The 20,099-nt window shown below is 43.6% G+C and overlaps 1 protein-coding gene across 2 annotated transcripts in view; it reads right to left on the minus strand.

The window, feature by feature from the left end:
* Nucleotides 1-19,514, minus strand: part of SNX30 (sorting nexin family member 30) — a 53,597-nt gene extending 34,083 nt beyond the window's left edge. The window contains exons 1-2 of one of the 2 annotated variants that reach the window (XM_029965407.1): nucleotides 19,489-19,514; nucleotides 19,339-19,389 (exon numbers count right to left, since the gene is read on the minus strand). In XM_029965407.1, the coding sequence (XP_029821267.1) occupies nucleotides 19,339-19,353 (15 nt within the window). In that variant the 5' untranslated portion in view covers nucleotides 19,354-19,389; nucleotides 19,489-19,514. Of the gene's footprint in view, nucleotides 1-13,856; nucleotides 13,948-19,338; nucleotides 19,390-19,488 lie in introns of those variants that run through there. The other variant, XM_029965408.1, reaches the window with a different exon arrangement.
* Nucleotides 19,515-20,099: the final 585 nt, after the last annotated feature.

The following is a 20,099-nucleotide window of genomic DNA, read 5'->3' on the forward strand; positions in this document are numbered from 1 at the left end:
GCCTTCCTGTGCACCAGGGTAAAGACAAGTGTCACACGAAGGTGTCAAGTACCACATCAGACTATCTGTTCATAGAGTCTGGCTATAAGTCTGCCTTCTTGCAGTCCTTAAGAGGGTGTTGTCTTTTCTTAGCTTGGAAGGGGAACTGTGCAATACCACACTGAACTAAATGTGGTTCAGCTTACACTCTAAAATGAGGAACATGAGTGGTATCTCACAGATGTTTTACAGCAGTTAAGACAAGTCCTTCAATATTAGTAATAAGCCATGCTACTGTGCTACTTTGTGCATAAAAGGCCAAAAGCCTTTGGGGGCCAGGCATTTGGAAGATGAAATGGACTGCTATTTGCAGCAGACATTACTTAGGTAAAATACAAAGGTATAAGATGTAATTTTGACTTACTAACTCTCACTAATCTGACATGTACTTCTCCATATCCTTTGAACAGGAAGGAAAGCACGAGGAGTAACTGCACACTTGCCACATCTTACAGCTCCCTTACTGGGGTAAATGTAGAAAGGTAATTTAACACATCCAGAGGATAACAGCTCCCTTGAAATAAACAGTCTCAGATTCAAAGACAGCTTCCACATCTGTTTTCAAAGCAACCGAGTCCTTGCAGAAAGCTTTATCTTCCTAAACAAAATGCCAGGCTGGCAACTGACCAGCAAGATTAGTCAGTTATGCCTAAGCTGTAGAAAATAGTGCAAAAGTGCTTGTGACCTCATGGAAAGCAAGAGAGTTTAAGATTTGGGCAGACTTGGATTGGCATCCTTTAGCAGAGCTATAAGTTCTTTCTGCTTTCTACAGTTCTCAGTAGAAGGCAACAGGCACCAACTCCGCTCTATCTTCAGAGTTCAAAGGCCTCCACAAATGGCAGAAACTGCATGTTCTCAGAAATATGTATGAAAGAACACACCTTTTGAGTCAAGTCTCCAGCTGCTCTCCTCTCTAGCTTTGTTAAATTCCATGTCCATCTGCAAGGAGTTTGTTTCAGTAATATCTTTTGTTATAAGGGTTCTGCAATTGTGTGCACAGAAACATCACAACCTATTTTAATGTGGTAAAGAGCACCCTGTTAACAAACAAGTCTAACACATCCAGTATTTTGTTTAAAGCTTCATTTTCAGAATCTGAGTCCTGACCTCCTAAATAGCAAAGCAGCAGGATTTCAGACCATGAGCAGGAAAATTTGAATCCAGAGTATGACTGGGTATCATTCCCAATCCAAGAAACCAGATTTATATCTGATTGCAGATAGAACAGTTTATTAAGCTTGTCTAAACTAAACTGCTTTCTCCTAGAGATATACAGTTTTGCATTAAGGCTCTGCAGATATACCATACAGAAGTTTCTTCTCCTGTTCACCCTCCAGAAGCAGACTTAGTTTCATCAGTTATCTAGGTACCCAATCTCACCAAACTGCCAGTTTGGCTCAGAGCCTTTTGAGGACAAACAGTACTATCTTTTCTTTTTATGTGAAAAGATGAAAAGAATTGGGGAGAAACAGAGGGAAGCAGCAGGAGGGAAAGAGATGATAGAGGACTGGAAATTACTCGTGAATACATCCTGGTGAATACGTCATTTAAACAAGAAAGAATATGCACACACTACAACGTGGATCTCCTCATGATCACTGTTTCAGATGAGCTGCATTAACATTTCTTGACAAGACCAATGGAGGTTTCATGAGAGCAAGTCAGACTGACAAGATACCACTGTGCAAGTAAACTATGCAAAGATATTCAGAGGGAAGGGTTTAAGTTTACATCTGGAAGAGCTGGAGGAGTGTGCTCTTGGAGAAGCTCTCAGGGATAGTTTATGCAGGTGCAATTTAAACAATATCCCTCTATCACAACTGCTGATATACAAGGCATTTTCCAGCAAAAAGGCATTTGCTCCCACAGCAATAAAATAAAGTGCTTATCTGCTGGAAGAAAAAAAAAAACCCCTAAACCAAAACCCACACAGTATGACTGTTTCACTCCCTACTTTAAGGAGAGCAACTCAGAAAAAGCAGTCATGCAGTATTTTCTCACAGTATGGAAACTATCTTTAGAGATCGATGGACAAACAAGGCATGAGATCTACAGACTAATTTATCTAGAGAAACTCCTTTTATTTAATGGTCTAGGCTTATAAGAGCCACTGAGGCATATACAGGTGTTTAGCACACATGGCTTCAAGTGAAGTATACTCGGGAACAGGCCAGTCAGCACACAAATCGTGAAGTGGTCAAGCTGATCACTGGCAATAAACAGTACCAATTAAAAATTTCCAGGGATTTTCTTGGCAACAATCCAAACCACAGCTTAATCTTGGCAGTATTCAAGATTTTCACTCACAATTTGCCTAATACTAGCATCTGAAAAGCTACAGCAAAGGTGTTACTTCTACCCAGAAAAGCACGGGTTTCAGTATTGTCTGGGGTAGTCTACCACTTACTATTCCCAGATGTCACTGCTTTCACCACTCAGTTAGCCGAGAGAGCCTGCTGCTGATACCATCTGCAGCACCACAAGGAAGAGGCTCCTCTGCCCTTAAGCTGCTTTGCAGTGTATTCCTTTTCAAGGAACACATTACATCAAGCTTATTGGAAAAGTGAGGCAAATTACGCAGACAAAGTTTAAGATAGGGGTTTATACCCTAAGAGGACCTTCAGAAAGACACAAGTTTCATTCAAGCACTATAAGGCAATATTTGCCCATGAGGACAGGGCATTGAATCAGTATAATAACAGATTTCCTGGTAGATATGACAGAGAGAAGCTTAATCTCTTGATAGCATTTTTGGTTTTAAGAGGCTAATAGCAAACCTCAACAGACATGCAGCACCAGGGTGGTTTAAAAGAGTTTTTTTCAGACTTAAATTCAGCATGAGGTCAGAGCACAGATTCATAATATGGATAAAAGCATGTCCTCCAGTGCTGTAAGCCATCCCATCACTAACAACACTATAGACCACTACACAAGTAATATTATTGACCACTCTAAGACAGGCAGAGGTTGTCACTCTTACAGTAGTCTGCTCTCTGCAATTTGAAGTATAACAAAGAAGCAAGTTTACATTTTACATTTTGCACATTTTCCTGCAAACTAAAGTACTACACATTTCCGCAATGTCTCTGCTCCCACATGCTTCTATAGCAGTTGTCGTCAACCAAGACACCTAGAGCCACAAAACTGAGTCCAGCAGAAATGTGTCTTCAAGGGTTATAGACACCATCACTTGTAATATCTCACCCATTGCTTACCGTTTCACAGAAGCAGCAGTGTAGAAGCTCTGAATGTGACTATAAGACAAAAATGTAGTTCTCTGGGTCCTCCTTCTTGCCCTTTTTAAATTGGTCTGATATTGGAAACTCTAACTCACTAAAATAGTTGCAGCTCACTGGATTTGTTTTCCCATCTTCAGTTGGTCACTGCAATATTGCTAGTAGCTACCTTGCTGTCAGTTATTGTCCTCAGTAACTGGAAGTGCTCCACACAGTTTTTCAATAATTTACTAATTCACAGATTTTAATTCACGGTTCCAGATGCCACCAGCTACAAGGTAGAGCTTGGAGCTTTCTTTCCCACTGCATCCTAGTGATGGGAGCAGTTTTGCCCAGTCACCAGGACTTGGGGGTCTCAGCTGCACTGCAACCCAGGCTCAGGCAGTCGAGTCAGTCACAGTTTAAAGAGTCAGTACAGCTCAGCATTTAAGGTCTTGCTCAAGGTCAGCAGAGAACAAGCCTCAGTGAAGTAATTTCTGAGACATACACAATGCCATTTTTAATCCATGTACTGTCTTCTGCAGACTCAAAGCACACGCAAGTCACAATCTCAAAGATGCAGTTCAGGTGTTGCAAGTAGATTTTCATATAGCAGCACTAAGTTAAGTCCCACTGCACTGTAAAAGCTCTGTTTGTCTCCTGATTTAGAGAGACCAGTGTCTCCACTCAGATAAGGAGCAGACTGGGTCATATGACAGCCAGACCATCTGTTTAAGACACCACAAGAGTGGATCATAACGCTAGAAAACACCAAGACAATAGTCTGCACACTAATCTAGGAACTGATGTCTCCCAGATCAGTGTGTCAATAGGAAACTTTCATTCCTTTATTCTCTGCCTCTCCCACCATTAATTACAGGGACATGCTGCCAGAGGCACTGATAGAAGAAGGAAGTGCCCACGCAACTGTAGTAAGAGAACTTACTTTATCAATCCAGTTATCCCTTTCAACTCCTGAAGGAGTTCAGAAAGCATTCAGCTACTTGGATAAGTTGGAAGCACTCTAGCACAGGCAGCCCAGAGGATTCTTTCCGACCACCAAGCATAACTTTTTCCACCATGGCTGACAAGTTATTGCCAAGACTCATCCTTCTGAAACCCATCTGAAGAACCAAGTTCCTCCATGTATGCTTTGAATATCTGTTTTCAATACTCTGTCTCATTATGTATGAAGCACTCCTGTTGAAAAGATTATGAAGGCTGTGCAACACTGAATTCAACCTCAGAGTATACACCCTTCCCTCCATTAAATTGAAGTAAGACCCACAAAGTAATAATAGCATTATACAGTAGAAGCTATGTTTAGCTTTACCAGGAGATATTAAAAAAGTAATGGTAGTAGGACAGTTATGCTGATGCAAGTGTTTGTCCCAACTTGTTAGCTATCCTTCATCTTGCTCAGAAGAGAATTGCCAATTCCAGAGAAATTCACTGTGAAGTTATGTTTCACAAAGAGTCCACCGAGTTTTACAGTACTACTAGAGCACCTGTGTTGTAAGGTACCATTAAAACACCCTTATTCATTTCTGTAAGTGAAGGCAACTGTAAGCAGGCCCACCAATGTGCTGTTATAACACACTTCTACCCATTAAGCTCCAGAGCGGCTACAAGTAAAAAAGGAGAAAAGCACTCTATCTTTTCTACTTTTTTTCTTTCTAGAAGTAAAATACTGTGGTTTTAACCTATCCAAGTGGTATTACAGGTTTGAGAGATGAAATAGCTACAAAAAGCAGTTCCAGTTACTGTTACTATGAAAGAAGGGAAAATGGATTCAGCCAGCAGCTGGACTATGAATAAAGCACTGATGGCATGCTGAAAGCCATGCAAGGTTTAAATAAGTTCTCTTAACCAGGAGACTAGAAGAGAGCTACCAGACATGCAGGCACACTGTGCAACAGGAGAAGAGACAGAGTTCCCTCAAACAAGATGGCAACTAAGCTCAGCCTTTGAGAGCCAATGGCCCACTTAGGAAGCATGTGGCAGACAACTGCTTGTACCTAAAAGCTTCTTGGCCTAAGAAACATGATTCACTTCTGTCTTCACAAAGGCAGTTACAGGGAACTACAGGACAGTCAACCTCACCTCAATCCCTAGAAAGGCAATCAAGCAAATATTAGAAACCATTTCCAAACACACGAAGGACATGGCGATGAGAAGTCAGCAAGGACTTAAGGGAAGTCATGCCCAACCAACCCAACACCTGCTATAAAGGTATCACTGGGCTGGTACACAAAGGGAGAGCTTCAACGTGCTTCATCTCAGCTTTAAGAAGGCTTTTAACAACATCCTCCTAGACAAGCTGGTGATGCACAAGGTAGATAGATGTACAGCAAAGGGGACTGAAAACTGGTTGAACTGCTGGGCTGAAAGGATTGTGATCCCACAAGTTCCAACTGGTGGGCAGTCATTATTGGAATACACCAGCAGGCAGTACTAGGGCCACTATTGTTTTAACACCTTCATTAATTACCTAAATGATGGAACAGGGTACATCCTCAGCAAGTGTACTGTGTCAGTGCTTGATACACCAGATGTTTGTGTGTTGTTCAGAGGGACCTCAAGAGGCTGGAGAAATGGGCTGTTGGGTACTTCATGAAATTCAACATGAGGAAATGAAAAGTTCTGTACTTGGCAGGAACAACCCCATATAGCAGTATGTGCTGGAGGCTGACTCATTGAAAAGCAGCTTGGCAGAATGAAAAAAAAAAAAACCAAAACCCACAGACACTGATGAAGAAGTTGACCAAGAGCCAATAATATGCCTCAAGGCAAAGAAGACTAACAGCTTGGAGAGAATAATGCTCAGGGGATCTTACCAATATGGATAAATACCTGATGGGTGTACAGAAGGAGGTGACATACTCTATTCAGTGGATTCAACAACAGAACAGCAGACAATGGGCATAAACTGAAATACTGGGAGTTTCACTTAGATGTGAGAAAAATATTTTACATTGTGGGTGACTGGATGCAGGAACAGGATGCCCAGAGAGATGTTTAAAAGACAATTTCACAGCATCCTAAGCAGCCTGCTCTACCTGAGCCAAGAGCCAGGAGGTCGGACTAGAAGATATGCATTCCAGACTCAACTTCTCTGTGACTGTCAGTTTTGCATTCCTGTAGATTCAAACACAGATTAACCCATCCATACTGGCATTGTTTCACAAGTTCACCAACTTCAGTTTGACCTTCTGCAGTCTTCAGTCTCTCCCAAAACTGAGAATTCACCTCTAGGTTCCTTTAAGAACAATACATGGTTTAAGTTCTCATCTCCTCAGAGAAGGAAGAGGTTTGTAGAAGCTTAGGCAGATCTATTTTAAGTTTTCAGATTATACTGCAAACTGGTTTCATCTGTGGGTGGATAAAGTTAACAGCAATAATTATAAAATAGCAACCAAGGAGGCTGGAAGTAGAGCTTCAGACTCTCAGTATATTTTCTGGAGTTGGAGAGATGCCAGGCTCCCTTTCAAAATGAGTGCTAAGTAACAGCACTCCAGCAAACACATCAAGTGTTTATACTCAATCAGGTGCTAATAAGAAGTCCAGGAATTCACCAGGGTGGTAGCTAGGAAGCAGATGAGCATGCAAGCAAGAGTTTTCAGTTAGTAACCAAAAGTTGGCAGTAGGAGTTTTAATGTCCATCTCCATGAACTATCACATTCAAGCCATGCACTCACTGCAAGCCTGGTATTCCACATCAGCTCTGACAGAGCTGCTTGATATACGACTTGTAAAACAGCCTTGAAGCTCACGTCAGCTGTCTAGAGCTAACAGAGGCAAATGCAAGGTATGCATAGTTTCCAAGAAGAAAAGTTGAGAAAGTTACAGGTAGCTGGCCACGTGTACAGTATCAAGTAGTCAGAGATGTCCGAAAAAGGACAAGGCAGTCTGAGTCCGAGGGTAAGTGGGATATGAAAGGTTTTGGACTGCTAGGAAAGAAACCAGTGCTGTGAGTTGGGATGCTTATCAGATAGCTGCCAGCCTCAAGGCAGACCACAGCAAGAACAGCCAACACCACAGTGTAAGGAAGATACCCTCATGATACAAGACTAGAGGGACCATAGCTAGAGGACAGTGGAAGTAAACCCTACAGAACGCTCTTTCTCACTCTGCACAGCTTTGCACTTCCAACACATAGCAGCAGGTTTGCACAGCCTCAGTGAGGCTGAATCCAAACATAGCAAAATACCATCTACTTCTCACCTCTGCTCCAAACTCAGTGGCCCATTAATAATGTCTTTTCTCCTCAAAGTGTTTGTTCTAGTGCGCAGAGTAGATTCCCTATCAAAAGTGACAAACTAGTGCACTGGAGTCAAGTATTCATGTGGAAGTAGAACTTCCTTCTTTTTTTAAAAAGGAAAAAGAAGAGAAAAATCCACAGACATTTCTCCATTTGTCTTACCCTCCTCAGAAGAGGATCTGCTCTGAAAACCAGAGTTCAATTAGCTTGCATGTCTTCCAAAAGCTAAAACAGTAAGACAGTTCTACAACTAACTCTGCAACACGCTGTGTTGTGCATCCTGAGGAATTGTTTTCTCCTGCCTGTTTCCCCTCTTACCTGATGATAAAAAAACCAACCAAATAAAATTAAGAAGAAAAAAACCAAACACAACAAACACTGTCAGTAGCTTAGGTTCAACGTTAGTTGCCTCCTTATTTGAAAGCTAGCACAGGTAAAGGGAGAATAAACTCAAAAAAAGTTGATGGTGGTCAGGTATCAAGACAATGTTTTATGCAATTAGACTTCAAGGGAATAAAAAGATCCTTACAGAAAGGCCTGACCAATATATAAATGCTTCAGAGGCAAGTATCTACAACTCAAGTGTTTCATGTTTGCTGCAGCATCACCGTGAAAGTCAAGTACTTAACTAAAATAACCTTTTCATTTAAGAGGTAAGATGTTGTCAAAAGTCAAGGTGTCCTGCTTCTAAAACTGCTCTCCACTACAAGTCAGGATGAGGACGCTACTTCAGACAACAAAGCTCTGCAGCCCTCTTCCCAAGATTCAGAAAACTTGAGACTAGTCTACTTAGTGGCCTCAGAAAACAGCTCAGTTTTTCCTTCCCTTTCCCATGACCAACTGCTCTAACAGCATTAGCCACTTTTCTTAAACAGCAACCTAAGGTTTATGAGGCTTCAAAGTTACACAGGCTCTACACCATTAGATTATTCCCATGTTTGAATCAAAACTCAAAAGGATACAAACAGGCAGGTGTTCCTGTCCTCCAGGTTTCTCTAACTCAGGATAAAGGAGCGTTCTTACTCAACAGCTCAAAAAAAAAACAAACACCAAAAGGCAAGAAAAGCATGCTTTAAAGAATGCAAAGCAGTGATGGCAGAGGTTCAGACATTTCGGGCTGCGCACCTGTGGTAGCAAAAATTGAAGCACTACTTTATCAGCAAACAATCTGCCTTTACATCCAAACTTTCTCCACTCAGAGGATTTCAGTCTTAGGTACTTTAAGGCTGCAGTAGTGTTTAGGAATTATTTGCTCAGAGAAGGCATGAGGAACACAGAAAAGAAAGTTATCCACTTTGTGGTGATGTGCCAGCTAATGTCACTAGCCCTCTTGCCAGAGGGATGTCCTAGTATAGGCCTGGATAAGGACAGTAGTCCATAAAGAATCTAACTGACCCAGAGTCACTGTGAAGCAGGAGACTTCAACCAAAACTTCTGCAGTACCAGTCTCCATCAGATTCTCCAGTAAGGCCCTTGGGAAGCCCAAGAGAGCAGATGAGCACAGCTCCTACACAAGAATCAATAAATAACAGCTGTAGAGTTTTAAGCCTAAATCAGACTTGAATGCTGACTTCCCTCTGTTACTCAGCTACTGAAGTAACTCAACATTGTTAGCTGATTACTGAGCCAGCCTTTCAAAATATTAATGACCCACCATCAGAGATTAAGACTTAAGGTTACACAATATGGATGCCCCATCCCTGGAAGTGTTCAAGGCCAGGCTGGATGGAGCTCTGAGCAACCTGGTCTAGTGAAAGGTGTCCCTGTCCGCAGTAGGGGGGTTGGGGACTAGGTGATTTTTGAGGTCCTTTCCAACCCAAACCATACTATGATTCTAAGACTAAGAGATATACTAACGACGTATAAGGTCGTTACCTATTTTATCTCCAGTTACCCTACTCACTCTATAGACTACTCAATAGACAGTTCAAGCACTGGAAGTTTACTCTTGCCTTAAAGGCAGGAATACCTGTTTGCTTGCTGAAGTTTTTTCTGAGGTGGGAAAGAACACATTTTTTTCTTGCCAGTTCCTGAGGTATTGAGCAGAAAAAGAGACATCCCATACACAGCAGAACAGCTGGACTCCTTCTACCAGGAGCATAAGATATTTGGCTGCTTCTGCTAATTCAGCTAAAGAGAAAAAAAGAATGTTATTCTTTTCCTACTGGAAATCCTTTTATTCTTCAAGGATCATTAGCCTAGTGCCATTTCCAGGTCAACTACTGAACTGCTCTGAAGTCTAAACATTGCCTACCACAGCCCTTTTTTGCTCTCCCCTTTAGAGTACTACTATGCTGCCAAGTGCCAACAGTACTACATACAGGTACTGGAAGACAGACTTCACCTCTACTGCTCATGGAATAACCAGGCAAGAACCTACCTACCAATAAGAAGTTAGCTGACCATAGCCTGAGGCTAGAGAGGTTTTTCTGCTCCTGTGTTGTGAGGGATACTGATACACTTCTCAAGATATCTCAAAGTAGTAAAGCAGAGAGGAGCTGGCTTGCACTTCAAAAGCGAAAAAATTCTTGAATACAACTGAGGGAAGAAGTTATCAGGTGTGAGTTACTCCTCAGAACACTGCTTCTCAGCAGCTACACAGCAGCGTGGATGGACAGTGAGTACAGTACTACTACTGTACTTCTCAGCTGCAAGGAGACTTGTGAAGGCAGCTGCCAACTTCTACTGCTACAGGTTGGTCAGACAGGAATGCAGTTACATGAGTAAATCCAAGCCAGCCCAAGACAAAAACCTTCACAATTTCTACACCAACCTTAGTCACATATCCCTTATCTCAGCAGATCATCAACACTGACAAACTTCTTAGATGAAGGCATATGTTCCTGGAGAGAAGGTAAGCCTGGCTTCTCACTAGAGCAACAATGGGCACATGTTCAAGGAAAGGCCTCCTTAAACAGGCAGGAAGAAGTGCTGAATCCATACGTGACAGATGCAGGCAGCAGGTGAAACATGGAAGAGGCCAGGCTACTTTGACTCACTCTGTAACATGGGAGTGTATCGGGCCAGATATTGCTGAGAGTCCCAAGGCTGATCCATCCTGCCCAGAAACAGCTCCATGCTCCCCAGGACAACAGCCATAGAGGAAGCACCTCTTGACACCAGCAACTCAGTAACACTAGCAGCACAAGCCAGCTGGCCCAGGACTGCTTATTATAAAACTTCAAACCAATATCACCCCTTGCAGTTCTTGCTCCCAGGAAATCCTACCTCACACATTTCAGGAAGTCTGTCTACAGAGATACCAAGTCCTTGCAAGTGCAGCTAATGTATCAACAGTGGTGTACTGCCACTACCGTTTTCAGTGCTGCCACTACTGAATTATCACATCCAAGGCCCGCACACACGGGGAAGGCACTTCACAAAGTCCACTAGTGTCCTGTGGACATTAGCCTGATCTAGAGAAGGGAAAGCGGGCACAGATACTCCTGCAACAGCATCCTATCCGTATTACAGAGCTGTGAAGCAGTGAGAAGAAGTTCATCTTGGAAAGGACAATCACAGACCATCTGATGGCAAGCTTGACGGTAAGGAAACAGCGGCAGCTGCAAGCTTTGCCCGTGAGGGCTTCAGGAAGGAGAGAGATAGCAAAGAAGCTGCAGCAATTCCTGAAGCATTTACACCTTTCTGTAGAGGGTATGAGCCACAGGCAGATACTGCCTCTCGCAACCACCGCGGTGACAGCGAGGGACACGATGCCTTCAGCCCTCACAAAGGGTGCCTTCTCCCGGCTCGAGCAGCCCCGGGCTCTTGCAATCGATGTCAGCAGCGCCCAGGGCTTCATTTCCCCGCGGGGAGACGAAGCAGGGAAAAGGGATGTGGCGTGGCAAGACACACACAGCCCTTCTCCCTCCTCTCCATGCTCTCTTTCAACAGAGAGGGGCAGAAAGGTCTTCAACATCAGCGCCCCCGCCCTCCAAATGCCGCGCCCCCCTTCCCCGGGCCGTACCTTGTCGGCGATGCTGCGGGGCAGGAGCAGGTCAGGGCTGGGGGTGAGCGCCGGCCCCATCTCCTCGCTGCTGGGACGTGGCCAGGGATGCGCATCTCCCGCAAGCAGACTTGGGCCCGGAGGACGGAGGGCTTGGGAGGCTCGCCGCGGCCGCCGACCATCGCTCCGGGGCCGGCAGCGACTGAGGCAAGGGAAGGAGGAGCGGAGGGGCCGCGCCGAACTCGGCGAGGAGCCTGCGGAGGCCGCGGCTGGAGCCTTGCCCGCCACCGCCGGCGCTCACGAGGAGCGGCAGAAGGCGCGGCCAGCGGCTGCCGGCGAGAGGAGAGGAGCGAGCGCAGCGCCCGCCTACGCCGTCCGCCGCCCGCCCGCTTTTCCAAGGCGCCATTCCCGTGCCACCTGCCGCCCCGAGCCCGGGCGGGCGGAAGGCGCGAGCGCCGCCGGCGCGGCCGGAGCGGGAACAGCGCCGCCCCGCAGACCGGCGGCGGCGGCGAGGGGAGCGGCCCTGGAGGCGCATCGGGACCCGCCGAAGCCCCCAGGCGGGGTCGGGCCCGGGCGCCGGGGAGGGAGGTATCGGGACCCTCGAAGCCTGGGGCGCTGCCACCGCCCCCGCGACGGCGCTGTGCCGCACGTGTCGAACGGCGGGTCAAGGCGCCAGAAAAGCAACCCAGCTCCTCGGCTTTTCCAGGCTCAGTTCACCGACCTCAAACTGTGTGCGTGTTTGAAGGGAAGCTGTGGAAAACTGGTGCATGACGAGAGCTCCACTGAAGTCGGTGTCGGTGTGGGCGGGAGGGTGCCTGAGATGGCAGCTGGGCTTCGGCGGCGCCTCCACCGGGCAGGACCGACCCCCGCCGGGCACAGGAGGGACAAGGCCCTCACCCCGGGCCTCCCTCGCCGTGGGAGTGCATCAGAAGTGGACACACAGGCAGAGGCTTGCACGTAGGGCCAGCAAACCACAGAAACACGCTTTCACTGATGGCCTTTTGTCTGCTTTCACTGCATTTGAGAGATCTTGCATTTTTGTAGAGTAATGAGATGAAATATTATATTAAATCATGTAGAAGTGATCCATGCAAATTTGTCTAGCAGCATGTATTCATCACCGTGATCTATCCACATTTAATAACGTGGAAAAAGTGCTGATGACTGCAGAATAGTTAATAAATGGATGAAAAATAATAGTCTGGTTTAACATATTCCCTGAGCAGATAAAGCAGCTAAATTTGTCTGATTCCTTATTTTTTTTTTTGCAAATAATGTGGTCAGCACTAATTAGACATACTAGAGTAACATGCTACTGGGGCAAGTGATGTATTACTATGAGACTGTCACAATCCCTTCCAGCTATAGATAGATATATGAATGTAAACATACAAGACTTGACCTAACAAGACTTGGATGCTGTAAATATTTCACTTGTGTCTTAACTTTTCCCGGGCGAGTACAATCCACTGAAATCAAAAGTGCAGCACCAGTACCTAAAGCTAAGCTAGGAAGTTTTACAGGTGTCAATGCCAGGTGCCACACAGCAGGACAAGCATGAGAGCGCAACACGGTGGACTGTCATTACAAAAAGAAATCCTATTTATCACAGGGAAAAAAATCAATGCTTACTATAAATAACTACTCAATGTTACATAATGTTTGAATTCCAATAACAATCAAAAGTCCAAATAAAGTGCCAGGCCCCAGTGAGAAAGCAGCTGTGAAATATTCTTTGTTCGTGACACTTCAGAAACAACAACCTATGTATCAGGAAAAGGAAACAGTACAAATTATCATAAATACATACATCTCAGCCACCTTCTAGACTATCCAAATCTTAAGTGGAAACTACTGTGATAAAGCAGCAGGTACGTTTGTGTATCTGCTCCACTGCTCAGGAACTAGTTCCCCTCAGTGGGAACTCCCTTTGCCTCCCCTTGCAAGAGCCTGTACTTCAAAGGCTTATGACTTACTAAGAGCTATTCCTCTCTTTTCCCTTAAGCATCCTCACCCACCTTTGTTTCTAGCTGAATCCCTCTCCAAAGGAAGCTTGTCAGGGACACCCAAAACCTTCAACGCTTGGAAACCTTGGGGCATTCTAGCTCTGTGCAGGTACAAATGACCTTCTAGTCATCAAACCTTGGCTTGGTGGACAGCGAGCTGAGCATAAGTCTGCTGCATCCTTGCAGGAAAGACCAACAGTATCCAGGCTGCCTACACAGCAGGCAGCACAGGCAGCAGGTTGAGGGCGGGGTTTATAACTCTCTGCTTGGCACCTGTTACACCTTATCAGATATACTGTGTTCAATTGTGGGATGTTTATACAAGATGCTGACAAACTGGACAAAGTTCAGAGGGGGGCACTGTGATGTCTGATGACAGGAACACTTACCTACAAGCAGCAGCCACGAGGCTGAGGCTTTTTCAGCCTGGAGCACATGTGGCTTCAAGGGCACTTAATTGCAACCTCCAGTATCCCAGAATGCAAGAGAGAACTGGGCTTTTCACAGCAGACTATAGCAAGAGGACCAGAGACAAAGGACATCAATCAAAACAGGGAATTCCTGATGGATGTTAGGAAGAATTTTTTCTCCCTGAAGACAGCCAAGAGGCAGAGCAGGTTGCAGAAAGAGATTGTGCAGTCTCCACCCTTGGAGATTCTCAAGACAATCTAGTCTGGTCTCATGTCTGAGCCTCCTTTAAGCAAGGCATTGGACCAGAGACCTCCCGATGTCCCTTCCAGTGTGAAAGATTCAGTTATTCAGATAACGTGTTGCTACAGAAGTCATTATGTCTAGTTTCTGAGGTGACCTCTCAATTATCCTGTATACAAGGATGAAGTTCCATGTTCCAGAGATTTTACTTACTGACTAAAGACAGATGCCTATTCTCTGATTTTAGTAAGTACTAAGTCTGTAAAGATTATACAGGTAGCAGTTTAACCATGACAGATACCTTCAGAAGCAGATGCAAACTATGATACTGAGAATGAGAAGAAAGCCGTATTGGATGGGATATGAGCAACCTGGTCTAGTGGAAGATGTCCACTGGGGTTGGAACTAGATGATTTTTAGGGTCCCTTCCAACCCAAACTATTCTATCTTTCTATGAGAAGAGTTCAAAAATCATAAATCATATGTGAAAATTGATTAAACTAACTTTAAATGTGTAATCTGAAAAATCTCTACAACTGGATGGCCTTTTCTTTGCTGTATTCTCTGCAAGTTCATACTACAGACTAAGGTGAGCCTCCTCTTCAGCCATGAGAAAAACTCGTTTCTATTTTTTTTTGACATGGAAGACTACAGTCTCGTGTACTTGATTTCAAGGGCTGGAACTTCAAAAAGACAGAAGATAAAACAGTTTTAAGACTTGCATTTGAAATTAGAGTTGGGAGCAAATTCCTGTACCTTGATTAGAACTACTCACACATTATCAACAGAGGTCCTAAAGAATTCCAGATCTTTTGTGCATGAAACAAAACATAAAAAAAGGCATGCTATGTAGCTGACTTCTTATAGGAATTGTTTTCTATACACAAATAGAAAACCTCTAAATGCACAAGCATGTGGATTATGTGGGTCCAATAGCAGGCACAAGAGGTACAGCCAAAAACTGAGGAAGGAAAGTGTCTTTTTTCTAACACCAGCAGTGAAATAAGTAATTATTTTAATTCTGCTAAGAAATTATGAGTGATTAAAAACATGGTAATGTACCATTCTCCAGTTCCTACTCCTTACCACCAACTGTGATGGTATAATTTTATGACTGTAATATTGTTCTTGACCTTTATATTGGTAGTTTTCTTTTTGTTAAACATTGACCAAGCGAAAACCAATACGCACATGAAATATGCAACCATATAATAAAAGACAATGAAAACCAAAATCAATGACAAGTTGGCTGGAAGCTGCTATTCAATGCCCACGTCTTAACCCAAGTTAACCTGAAAAAACTGGCATGCTCTCCTAGCAAAATCCTAACTATTATTTATTATGTTTACATCATTTCAGATCAGAAACAAGATGAAACAGAATAGGTATGCATGTAATGCTAACTGGGCAAGAAGAAAAATGGTCGATCTGGGGAACAAGAATCTCACCAATTTAAGACCAAAGGTCACCAGGTTCATGTGTTTTTTTCTGAAGAAAATAGCTCTGCCTCTGTATCACTGAAATCAAAGTCCTGCAGGCTACCTCTTTGGATTGTTACTTGGATAAATAAGGAAAGAATCTACAGGTCACCTGTAGGAAGACTATTTACAAATTTAAAGACAGGCAGTACCTATCTTGTACTGCTGTTCTGATTTGAAGTGCCAGTTACTCCAATAATACCACTCAGGATGCTTTTTTAATGGCAGATGGCTTTATAAGTGCTCAGTGTGAGCTGAAAAGGACTCTCAGTTGTTTATTAACATTGTCTTTAATGTATCTTCATCTTATTCAGATAATGAGACATAAAATGGCAGTAGGGTTTACAATCAATATCAGGAGGCTAACTTCAAGTTGTATTTGTTTACTAGACCAAACATGTAAAGCACACCTGCTTTTCATTAATTATTCTATTTAAAGCCTAAATTATAGGATTCTTCTCTATAGCACAATCCAAACAGTACAAACAATAAGGTAGGCTGGAGGCCACAACAGTCATACTGTCAGGCTTGGCTGGTTTGCCAGCTCAAGGGCAGTAAAAGCTCTTTTCCCACGCTGTCAACAGCCTCCCCTCAACCACTTTATCTTTTCCCCACTGTGGTCTACCTTGGAAAGGATAATGTTTGTGTCTGTCTGCACGTAGGCACATATGAAACCAATATGGAACAAGAGACCATTCTAGAGGATGTAAAAAAAAAAATAAATAAAATCCAGATGTCTTTTGAAGAAGGTCCTTCCTTCCTTATGCTTTTAAAGCTCATATCTTGTACTGCAGAGATTGAAGAGGGCAGGCTTTTGACCCGACCCAGTTGAATCTTATGCTCCTGCTCATTGACTCTCTACAGAGATGGGATCAGTTTCAAGTCAACAGCACACAACACATGAGCACTCACACACACGTGTAAGCTAACAGCTAAGCTTTTGCTGCATCAAAAGCCTTCAAAGCTGTCAAGTTTGATGGGGATGCAATAAAAAGGAGAGTGGGAACATAGGGCACTTGTGATAGAAAGCAAAAGCCCATGCTAAATGGCTATCAAATGAAAAATCAGAAATCCAGTCAAGGAGAAAGAAGGTATGGATACATGGATACAGTATCTTTAGGCAAGTGGATATAAAAAAGTGATACAACTAAAATGTTTAAAGACTCTTCAAAACATTCTACTTTGTTTGAGGGTTTGGGGGTTTTTTTTGTGACAAAACACGAAAACCATAAATAGAGAAATAAAAGGAGGTGTTTAGGATGGCTCTGTATGAGTAGCACTGCCAACTGGAAATAAGAGCAGCATTCTGGAAGATCTTGGCTCAAGCCAAGGAGACATCCTGCACATACTATTTTCACTGAGTGGGGTGCGGGGGGGGGGGGAACAACAAGTAAATCAATATTTTACCTCAGCCTTGTGAGTAGAACTGCCCATGGCCATTCTGAAATACTGACATGATCATTCAGTATCACATCCAATTTAAAATAGGGGTGTTTTTATATAACGAGATACACAGCTCCCTCTACTCTAACATGACAAGAACAGTCAGCCTGAAAAACAGCATTATATTGCCTCAAGAAACAGCATGGCCAGATTTGTGAGGCAATGTTCAAGAAAAGCTTTATTAAACTGAAAATTTTGTAATGACTTTTCAATAGACACACTATAAATGCTACATTTTATATTTTTTTATTTGATTATGGTGAACAAAAAGGAGTAGTTTCAGGGAAAAAGAAAGTATTCTAAAACACTAGAGATTAGACACCACTCCTTTCAAGGGCTTCATTCCTTCCTGTTTCCAGAACCCAAGGAGGAAATTAATTGACATTGATATGAAACTCCTCCCAAAGCCAAAGGATCATTTGACTTGAGGCAGGACGATGTTTTTGCAGAGATGGTCAAAGTTACTATAATCAATTTTCACCACACTCGTACCGAAACAAAGAATTAACGAGTCTCAGCTTTTCTGCACCTGAGTTTCCTTGCTGATGATTCCTCCTCCTCGCCCTGCTACTTCTTCCTTCCTTGAGCCCCAGCCAAGGACCACTGTCCACTAATTAATTCTTAACAGCATTAGCTGTGTCCAGAAAGAGCCCAGCAGCTTAGCCTGCCTGTCTCAAACTACAGCTTTTTAGAATCACTAACAACCTCAGTCCTCTCATGACGATGCAGAGAAATGCACCAGTTAGGATTATTGGCTTGGGTGCTGCGCTGGTCTCCACTCACAATGCTTCTTAGCAGTTAAGGATAACAAGCAAGATATCTAGATAAAATGGATGGCAGATCACCCAAGAGAATAATTAAAAGGGGAAAAAAATAGCACATACGACAGTTCTCACGGCACAATGAGAAATTACAAAATGAAACAAAACGAAACATGAAAATCAGGAGGGAAGGTGCTCAGTCAGCTGTTCATGCAAAGAGAACAGTTGAAAATAATACTCGTATGTGGGAATGGCAGCAATGTTTGCTTTCCACAGTATTAATTAACATAGCTATAAAGCAAACAGAAAACTCCCTGAGATTGTCCCCTGGTTTGGGTAGAGACACACACACCCACCCAGACAAACACACACACAGGCACACTGGTTTTACCAGGCCAACAATCCAGGTAACTAAATTCTACATCTGGACATTGCAAGTTTCCAGATATAAATTTGTTCAGTTTTTCTAATTTTACATTTAGTGTTTGAAAAGTAAGCATAAATGCTTGGACACACAGCACACTTGGGTAGCAGAATATTGCCTGTCTCACAGAATCTATGTGTATAATACTAAGGCACACTATTTTAAGACAAATTAATCAATTAGTGTAGATACTGACAGGATTTTTATACATTCTGTACACCTTCAAAATGTAATTTATTTCTTCATCATCTATATAGCTGGCTGCAGCAGACCTTAAGAAATGGTTTATTGCCTTCAACATTTGATTGTCCAAGCTAATGGACTAGTGTGGCATTTAACACCAGGCACACCCTATGTATGCTTTTACCAATATAAATAATTCCATTGTAACTAAACCTACAGTTTTTAATAAGCCATTATGCCACTTTAGGCCTGAAGAGTGAGGAGGTTATGGACTTATAATAGACTTATAATATGGACTTACAGAAAGAGGAAGCACACGAAATTACTCTGCAGTGTGCAGAGGGTTTGACAACCAGATCCAATATCACCTTTACCATAAAAAAGTGCCATTTGCTCAGAAATGCCTGTTACATCTACCATCAAAACCTTAATATTAAAAAGGTAAAGCCAAAGTGTGTCTACACAGAGACACCTGGAACTAAGTCATAAAAAAAAAATAACTGATTTCCTGTACTTGTCTTTCAATTTGGTAAAAAAAAGGCCTTTATGTAATTAAAATTGTTTAGTGCCCTAAAAAAACCCTGCATATAGAACTGAAAGAGGCAATGTGACTGATTTTTGGCTATCAAGAGGTCAGTGTTGGCCCCATCTGTTGCAGTCTTTTAGATTATTTATTTATTGCAGTTCTTACCAATTGATTTTATTTATGTATGATGAGAGCTACAGCTACTACAGGCCACAGTTCAAATCACTACTCAGCCTGGTTTGATTCAAACTGATTTTAACCACGAGGACATAAACAAAAAGTCACAGTTTGCTGTTACAAGACCAAGGCTTATCCTCCAGGTTTGACCAGATCACTCAATTAAAGATACTCTCACCTATAAGCCTGCTACTTGACATTTCAAAAGCAGTAGTTCCATGAACAAACCTTTCTGAAATTCATGCCAAATATTCTTGCTGTATTCAAAGTGTGGGACTCCGAAAAAAAAAAAAAAAGTAGGGAGGTCGGGGGTTCTGGGGTTGTTTAACCTGGAGAGGAGGAGGCTCAAGGGGGACCTTTTCACTCTCTACAGCCGCCTGCAAGGAAGTTGTAGCCAGGTGGGGGGCGGCCTGTTCTCCCAGGCAACCAGTAACAGGATGAGAGGACGTAGTCTTAAGGTGTGCCAGGGGAGATTTAGGTTGGACATTAGGAAGAAGTTCTCAACAGAAAGGGTGATTCAGACATTGGAATGGGCTGCTCGGGGAGGTGGTGAAGCCACCGTTCTTGAAGGTGTTTAAGGAAAGACTGGATGTGGTGCTATGCCACTCAGTGCTGTGGTCTAGCTAACGTGGTGTTCAGTCCTAGGTGGGACTCAATCTCAAGAGGTCTTTTCTAGCCTAAGTGATTTTGTGACCCCTTCCCTTCCACTTGTATTTTTTTCCCATTTAACCGTGTTGCTGCCTGGAGGCGCCACACCGAGACCCGAGGGTGAGGCCCTCGCGCTTGCTCCCGTGCCCGGGCGGATGAGGCAGGAAAGCAGAGCCTTAAGGTTGCACGGAGAGATCCCTGGAGCGCGGCCCTGCTTCCCCCTCACGACCCCGATCCCTCGGCCCGGCCGTTCCGGGCAGCGACGGGAAGTGCCCGGATGGGGAGGAGCCGTCGCGCAGAGAGCGCGTCACGGCGGGCGCGCGGGCGGGGCGAGCCGCGGT

The sequence above is a fragment of the Manacus vitellinus genome, unplaced genomic scaffold, assembly GCF_001715985.3.
Source record: "Manacus vitellinus isolate BGI_N305 unplaced genomic scaffold, ASM171598v3 scaffold_9_pilon, whole genome shotgun sequence".
NCBI classification, from domain to species: Eukaryota; Metazoa; Chordata; class Aves; order Passeriformes; family Pipridae; genus Manacus; species Manacus vitellinus.